A 9289-nucleotide genomic window follows, 5' to 3' on the forward strand; every position below is an offset into this window, starting at 1 on the left:
CGTTTCCGATGAAATGTGCAAAACTGTAAACATGGTTTCAAGCCTTTATTCTTATAAAATATTCCGTATATTGTTAATACAAATGAATCTGAACTATTATATTTCGTTTGACAGATTCACCTGGTAATTACAATTAGCCGATCCTTATCGATCGATCGAATAATCGATAGTATTATCGCGTTTTTTATAAGACTGGCGGTCTGTTCATACACGTTTGCGCATCACTGTAATTTTTCGTTTCAAGAAAAACATGTCGGGATTCAAAATTTGGAAAATTTTATATATATATTTAAGATAAATATTTAAGAAAAATCCGTACCAGACCATGATTCAAGTTCTCGGAATACTCGAGAATTACAATATTCTTGAGAATCCTAACATTCTGGGGAATTCCAATATTTTTCAGCTACGAAATACTTTTAAATGATCCAAGCTGATTCAATATTTTCGGATATATTATATTTCCTAATAATCTATCACAGTACGTAATATAGAGGAACAATATGTCATTAGCGAATGCAAGATACATTGGACTAAAGAAAAATTTCATTCGTTATTACGTCACATTGAAAGAATTAAAAAAAAAAAAAAAAAAAAAAAAAAAAAGGATTGCATCTTCGATATGAAGTAACTGTGAAGTGATGGAAATCATGTGGTCGAAGAAAGTCAAATCGTTTCGATAAGCACGTGGCTTGGTATTTATCAGTGATGTAGTAAGAGTAACATATTCCGAGTTTGACCTCACTGACCCATGTAATATCATGGTAGTAATGCAACTTTATTTCCAAATAGACGTAGTTATGCTGTGTTTCAGTATGTATTCTCCTCTGGCCATTTTATTATCGTAGACTCAATGAACTGAACACACGTTACATCGATAGGAAGTCTTTTTGTACTTTTTACACGATTATATGGTGTCACATTGAAGGCTTTTCAATTACGCAAGTGCGAACTCAATGTGAATTTATTAATAGTATACTTCGTCATGTCTTCAGCACGTTGTATGAATGTAAGTAATGCGCGCTATAAAATAAGGACAGATACGAATATATATTTTCCTGTATATGTTAAGAATCGATATTACAAAATATTTTTCACAGAATTTAAAAGGCAAAATAATAGCAATCAGAAGAGAAGATCAATCAGTATGGGAAAGAAGAGCTCCCTTGGCACCTGCGAATGTTCGCCAATTAATTAGGGCAGGAGTAAAAGTAATTGTACAGCCTAGTAATAGAAGAGCATATCCTGCACATGCCTACCAAGCTGCAGGTGCTATACTACAAGAGGATATTAGTCCTGCTTCCGTTATTTTTGGAGTTAAACAAGTTCCTGTGGATCAACTTATATCGAATAGAACTTACTGTTTTTTTTCTCATACTATTAAGGCGCAAGAAAGTAATATGCCTCTTCTGGATGCTATTCTGGAAAAGAATATACGTTTGTTAGATTATGAAAAGTTAACGGATGATAATGGACAAAGAGTGGTTGCCTTTGGGAAATATGCTGGTGTAGCTGGTATGGTGAATATATTACATGGACTTGGATTAAGATTACTAGCTTTAGGACATCATACACCATTCATGGTAAGATCACATTAAGTTAAGAAATTTACTATAACAATGATAATTACGTTGGAAAGTATTTTATGCAATTAAATTTACTATTATTTTATCGTAGATACATATAGGATGGTAAAAAAGTTGCCCTTTCGAAACATATGTAAAAAATTTAATAAACGAATAAAATTTCTCAAAGAATCTTCTATATTTATTTAATATATAGCTGTTGGTTTTAAAATACGTTAATGTATAGGGCGAGTCTCGTAACACAACGACTTCAAATAACTCGTAAAAACGTTATTTGCCATACGAAAAAACGTTTCAGACATTAACTTTGCTTTTTTTTTTTATCGGTATATGACGGATATTAGTTTTTCGATGGAACGTCTAAGATTTTATCTGGAATTTGGATAAAGCGTTAAATTTTACGTAAAAGGATATTACGCGAAGTAGCGTCGAAAATTATTAATCACTGTGATATTTTGAAAAAAGTTTTGCGCATGTTTAGTAGTTAGAAAAATGTTAGCGTGCACGAACGTTAAATCGGACGCGTATACCGCAATTAATAAATAAATTAATTAATAAATATGTATTTATTTTTGTGTATTTATCGTTTGTCTATAAATAACGGTCATTACTGTTTACCAGCATATTGGTCCGGCACACAATTATAGAGATTCCGCTATGGCAAGGCAAGCTATACGAGATGCAGGATACGAAATAGCATTAGGTGCTATGCCTAAATCAATTGGACCATTGACTTTTATTTTCACTGGCAGTGGCAATGTAAGTCAAGGCGGTCAAGAAGTTTTTCAAGAGCTTCCTCACGAATATGTTCCACCCGAAATGTTGAAAAAGGTTGCCGAACATGGCGGTAAGCGTTGCATATTTATATATTTTACTATTATAATTTATTTCGTAACAAATCTGTAAATATTAGAGATTTGTACTTTCCTGCGGTTCATGTTGTTCAACAACAAAGTGGAACAATTCATTTTAATGTCAAATTAAATTAATGTCTATTTCATAATTCAATTCGATCGAAGAAAGAAATTGAATTTGGGGTACCCGGTACTAGATACTGAAGTTTAATTGGATTACCACATAGATTGAATATGAGATTTAAAAAGAAAGGGAAAAGGGACCTATTTAAAAATATGTTCCATTTATATTTGTTTTCATTAGCGGTAAACGCTTGAATCACGAATCAAAAATACGTTTCACTTTTAAATTTTCTATAAACGCATAAAAATCCGCAGTCTAGACGTAACTATCGATTCTTAGCACTTAGGAATTATGACAATCTCGAAGAATCATACTCTTCTCGTTTATACTTCAAACTTTTGTCTGTATTGTTCGATCGAAAGATCAAAATTCTGTGAATTTTTCTGGTCCATTATACGTGGTTTATCTTGTGTATCAGGTCAGTCAGGTCAAAAGCCTACATATGTAGGTCCCTTAAGTATGAGATATTATAGTAAAAAACATGAACGCTATGAGTTTGTTAGAAGTCGTGAATTAAGACGCGTATTCATTTACTTTCATTTCTATCAAGAAGAAAGGAGTAAAAAAGAAATAGAAAATACAGTGTTACAAAAATTACATACACCTGTTATATCCGCGCGAAATCATATTTCAATCTCCTTTATCTTTTCCCCCTAATTCCTTTGATTCCTTTATTCCTGTATTTTTTTTTTTTTAGAAATAATTATACCGACAATAATTATATCGTAATTGTGAAAAATTGTGGCAGGTAAATCATATACAAAGAGAATTCCGCAGGTATATGTAAACTTTTGTGACTGGCTGTATTTTATTGTAAATATAATCGCATTGTAAACAACAGGCAACATTGTTTTAGATACAACAAAGATATACGGATGCGAGGTAAGACGAAGACATCATCTAGAAAGAAAAGATGGAGGTGGTTTTGATTCTGATGAATGTGACAAGCATCCTGAGAGATATATTTCCACTTTCAGCAAAAAGGTTGCACCATACGCATCAGTGATAATTAATGGAATATATTGGGCTGTTGACTCGCCTAAATTGTTAACAATACCAGATGCAAAATACTTGCTAAGACCAGCTTATACTCCCTGGTTACCATCAAGTGTTGGTGCTCCTTCTTTACCCCACCGAATGTTAGCTATCTGTGATATATCTGCAGACCCTGGCGGCAGTATCGAGTAAGTTTCAATTTATTCAATATTACTATATTATACGTATATCGTTTACTTAAGTGTTTCTTTTTCTTTTTTTTTTTTATAATATAACAGATTTAGACATTCACACCGATCTTTTTATATACTATATATAAAAGCCAATTCGCGAATTCATAAACAATTCGCAACAGTGAAGCTTCGACATTCTTAAGCTCTCCTTATACTTATTTTTAAAATGTTGTGATAGGTTCATGAACGAATGTACAACGATTGACACCCCATTTTGTTTATACGATGCTGATCGTAACAAAGATACGAAGTCTTTTAAAGGACCCGGAGTGTTAGTCTGTTCGATCGACAATATGCCAACTCAGTTGCCAAAAGAATCCACGGATTTCTTTGGAAATCTTTTATATCCTTACGCGTTGGATATTATTCAGTCGGATGCGAAAGCGCCATTAGAAGAACATAACTTTAGTCCGGCAGTACATGATGCGATAATAGCATCCAACGGACGATTAACACCTAATTTTGAATATATTCAAGAATTAAGGTTACTGAATCACCGTTGTAGGCATAAGGCAGACAATAGAGAAGCACAAAGCAAAAAGGTACGGAAAAATGATACTTTTCGAGTCAATTTTTACGATACGATAATTTCATTCATCGAGCACCAATACATTATCTATTTTTATATCATTTAAATGTATATGTAATATCGGAATATTATTTATTATTGAAAATGTTCATCGAATTGTTGAAATAACATAATCGATATTGATAAACCGATATTGTATCGCGAAGTCTCAAAATCACATCTCATTGTTACGCACTCGAACTTGAAAGTTACACTTGAACACTATCTTTTCTCGATTAAAATAATTTTGTAGAATAAGGCGAAAGATGATTTTCATAAAAGTTTCCAATTGACTGTGACTACATATTTGTACATATATATGAATATGAATGAATTTTTGATCATATTAATAAGACACTTACTTGTTATTTCACGTCACATGTAATTTCATTGTGCAAAACAGGACGATCACGAAGTGATTATAAATAATTCAAATAATTCAATTAGTCAAAGGTAATTAAATATCAAGTAATATATTAACAAGCATTGTTTTGTAAATAGGTGGTCGTTCTTGGTGCTGGACACGTCTCGGCCCCGTTGGTCGAATATTTACACAGAGATAGTAACATACATTTAACTGTTGCATCTCAATTGAAGGAGGAGGCAGACGTATTAGCAAATAATTTTCCCGGGGTAGAACCGGTTCTGTTAGATGTAATTGAACGTCCTGATACTTTAAACGACATTGTAAAATCGGCAGATGTAGTGGTTTCATTGTTACCGTATTCTCTGCATCATGTTATTGCGAATGTATGTATACATGCTAAAACTCACCTAGTGACTGCGAGTTACACGAATGAAGATGTTAAAGCTCTACACAGAGAGTAAGTGGCAATTAAACAGATATTAACGAATATACAAACAAATATAACAAAATGATATTTATAAATCGTAAACAGCAATATTTATTAATATCAAAGCAATATTTAAAAATTATGACAATTTAAAATGAATATACATTAACGTGTTAATTATTAGGGCTGTTGCAGCAGAAGTGACTATACTTAACGAAGTGGGTCTTGATCCTGGTATTGATCATCTATTGGCTTTAGAATGTTTTGACAACGTTAAACAAGCTGGTGGAAAAATCGAATCGTTTGTATCTTGGTGTGGCGGTTTACCTGCTCCAGAATGTTCCTCTAATCCTTTACGATATAAATTTAGTTGGTCGCCACGTGGAGTGTTGCTGAATACATTATCATCGGCTAAATTTTATTCTAACAAGCAAGTAAGTCCATCTATTATATATCTAACTATACGTAAATAGACAGTCGAATGAAACATCTATAAAAGAACAACGCATAAGAAACATTCATAAAAATGCTTTATTCTTTTGGAGAAATGAAATCAAAGTATTTGTAAATTGGTCGAATTTGCGCTAGTGATTGATCAATGCATATTTGAAGCTATCTCCGTGGAATTAAATGTTTGAAGCATTCTAGAATCGAATTCGACTGATCGTCACTAGATTATGGGTAAATAATAAGGTCAACTCAAAGTGAAAAAGTCGCATCTGTATCCTAACAATGATTTTGCCTAGAATAGGAAAGTGTTCGCGGCCCATTTTTATTACTTTCTTCTGACACGACAAACAATTAGGGATAGTAGCTTAAAAGTGGGAAAAAAAAGGAACAACTTGGATATTAATTCGTTGATATGTCATTGGAACATTTCCTTTTACGGAAGAAAACTTAGAAACATGTTAGCTTCGGCGTATCTACGATAAATTATGAACCTATATTCTACAAAGATCTCAGAAAGCATTGATCGAAACGTTAATAGAATCATGGAACGAAGAACGAAGAAATTCAACATCTACGCAATCCAAGCTACACAAAGTCAGATCAAGTAACACTAACTCGATTAAGAATAGCTCGTACAAACTGGACACATTCCTACTTTATCACCGAAACTGAACCGAATATTTGTAACACGTGTGGCATACTAAACTCTTTTGAATATATCCTAATCACCTATTTTAAATACGTTATTAAATGACTATAACACGAGCTAACTAATTCGCTCAACATGCTACAAAAGGAAGACTTGGGCAAAAGAGCTCTACATATTGATTTATACATATTGATTTATACATATTGATTTATACATTGGTTTACACATTTGTTTATACGATCTATTACAGATACGTTTTGTTCCATTAATCATTCTTACTGTGTCCAATAATGACTTTAAGAAGTACATGTAACCTTGAACATATACTAAAAAAAGGAAATGTATATATTTCCTAGATACAGCAAGGATCGATGTTTTCTTTGTCATTGCAATAAATAAAATGTACATACATATAAAGTACATTAATTAAAATACATATTAACTTGATGTTGATCGAAGGATTGGGAAAAATATACAATTAAGTATTACGTTATGTATTAATAAATTTTATTTTTCTATTGAAGATCGTAGAAATAGAATCAGGAGGAAACCTTATGTCCGCCGTTCAAGATTTGGACTTTTTGCCCGGTTTTGCATTGGAAGGTTTTCCCAATCGTGATAGTACAATTTACAAGGATTTATATGGACTTAATAATATACAAACAATGCAGAGGGGTACATTAAGATATAAAGGTTTCTGTAAAACAGTACGAGCCTTACAGTTCCTTGGATTAACGGATCTTAATTCACACCCAAGTTTGCATCCAAATGGTCCAGATATTACATGGGTATGTAAAAGTGATATTTATATGTAAATTTAATAGTGGCAACTTTTTGTTTAATAATGACTATACTCGTCATAGAGAAAAAAAATTCGCTTTTGCTATTTAAAGTATAATTTAGGTAAAGCGAAAAACATATTCGTAATTTGAACGCATTTTGGAATAATAATAAACTAAACATTAATAAACGAAATGGAACAGTTAAGTTAATAAACAGAACGTAATGATCAAGAAACACTGAGAAAGAATTTGCACGCATAATGACAGATTTAATTATTTCACTCGTAACTTGCAAGTAAACAGTTGCGGACTATTGAACCACAAAAATGGCTGTAACTGTGAAATAAGATCCGATAGAACACACGTTTATGTGGGTCTTTTTCATTGCTTTTGCACCTCCTGACCGCTTTCCGAAGAAGAAGGTCAAAATATCCCTGTACGTTAGCAAACCTCTTTACACGAACGAAAGCTTTTATGATCGTAACGTGAATACTCTCAGAAAACTCTTATATTTGTATTATTATATACCCTGTATATGTACATGCACGCGCTACTCGTTGTCATCGTATATCAAGTTATCACCTTTATCATCAAAATGATTTAGACCTCTCGTTGTTTAGACTGTCTAGCTTTGCTTTGTTAGGTATACTTGGGATTACTATATATATCTTCAAATCAATATTTTCGTCTTCTTTTGGCTCGAAGAAGTACTCCTTAAATTTTCTGACATCTCTTATTGAAAACACTCTATCATTTTATCTCTGATTATTTTCATAGAGTAACGCGTAATGTAATGAATGTTTCATATCTTAATAGCTCCCTTTTCCAATATCCTATCTATATCAACGGAACCAAGTAGACGAAGTAGAACCATAAAACGAATCCACATGATCTTTCCTGCTTTAAACGAAATGTATTTAACATTTTCAATATTTCAATTACTAAACTACACATCCGAATTTAATTCAGAACGACAGATGGTCATATGATTATGGTTAAGGTAAATAGAACGTAAAGAGAAATGGTTAAGTACGTCTGCTTTTTCTGCAGGAATAATTTGGAACATACACATACAGTAATATACACGTATGTATTATACGCGTTACAATCTTTTTCAAAATCTCGATGCGATAGAGTAAAGTTATGGTATTTGGCAGATAAAACTTTTTAAATTACATATACTGTTCCGCGGTAGTGTCGTTTTTTTTTTGTATCTGTTTTAATTTTCCATCTTACATAGATCTTACATAGATTACCTAAGTTTAACTTTTTATTGTTCCAGAGAGTATTAATTTGCAATTTGCTTGGCTTGGCGAATGATAATATCTTCTATGAAAATTTGAAAAGAAAGTTGGCAGAAATGCTAAACTCGGAAGAGAGCGTCAAAGCAATTGAAGACTTGGGACTTCTCGAAGAAGATTTAGTATTGAAATTGAATACTCCTCTCGATACTTTGACACATTATTTGTCAAAAAAGCTGTGCTATGATCAAAATGAACGAGATCTAGTAATTCTAAGACACGACGTTGGAATACTCTGGCCAGACAACAGAAGAGAAATCAGAGGAATTAATTTGGTGTTGTATGGCGAACCACAAGGATACTCTGCTATGGCGCGCAGTGTTGGATATCCGACGGCAATAGCAGTTAAAATGATCCTCGACGGTATAGTTTTTTTTTTTCTCTCGTTTATTCTAAAAAACGTTTCTTCGTTCGGTATTATATATCGAATAATAAAAATTACGTTTCATACTTGTTATCCCTTTTAACATAAAGGCACTCAAACTTATGTTTAGACAGAACGTAATACATATTATTGCAATTTTATATATCCACGCATATGTATATTTTTTATACTTTCATTCCATGTCATCCTTCTAAATAAATTTTTACCATATAATTTAATAATAATTTCAAAGTATATTATTTTTCTTTTTCGTTAATAGGTGAAATTCAACAACGAGGAGTAGTCTTTCCGTTTACCCCAGATATTTATCGACCAATACTTAATCGATTGAAAGCTGAAGGAATAGAATTCTTTGAGACATCCAAGTGGGTTTAACATGTTTATACTATTAATAACAAATAATTATAAATATAATGAATAAATAAATATAATTATTAACTTATATAAGTTAATTTTCTATTGCCACTCTTGTAACACAAAGCCATACGAAAACAACGGCGACAGAATTGTTATTGTGTAGGTATTGTTCTTTAGTAGAACTTCTTATTGCTATTCATTATGATAGCA

At 32.2% G+C, this 9289-nt stretch overlaps 1 protein-coding gene across 1 annotated transcript; it reads left to right on the plus strand.

The window, feature by feature from the left end:
• The first annotated feature begins 663 nt into the window (after positions 1-663).
• On the plus strand, positions 664-9161 carry LOC132908982 (alpha-aminoadipic semialdehyde synthase, mitochondrial). The gene is made up of 10 exons (XM_060963500.1): positions 664-1009; positions 1101-1583; positions 2208-2433; positions 3421-3748; positions 3972-4335; positions 4863-5185; positions 5340-5589; positions 6779-7042; positions 8319-8700; positions 8982-9161. The coding sequence occupies exons 1-10, from the start codon at positions 986-988 to the stop codon at positions 9095-9097; spliced, it is 2760 nt and encodes a 919-aa protein (XP_060819483.1). The 5' UTR covers positions 664-985; the 3' UTR covers positions 9098-9161.
• Positions 9162-9289: the final 128 nt, after the last annotated feature.

Source organism: Bombus pascuorum, chromosome 7 (genome assembly GCF_905332965.1).
Source record: "Bombus pascuorum chromosome 7, iyBomPasc1.1, whole genome shotgun sequence".
Lineage (NCBI taxonomy): Eukaryota > Metazoa > Arthropoda > Insecta > Hymenoptera > Apidae > Bombus > Bombus pascuorum.

Bases quoted from the DNA above. Each gene is read 5' to 3' on its own strand.
- LOC132908982 (XM_060963500.1), top strand. From the start codon at position 986: ATGTCTTCAGCACGTTGTATGAAT. The intron at 2,434-3,420 runs GTAAGCGTTGCA...ACATTGTTTTAG, and splicing joins AAAGGTTGCCGAACATGGCG to ATACAACAAAGATATACGGA. The intron at 5,186-5,339 runs GTAAGTGGCAAT...GTTAATTATTAG, and splicing joins GTTAAAGCTCTACACAGAGA to GGCTGTTGCAGCAGAAGTGA.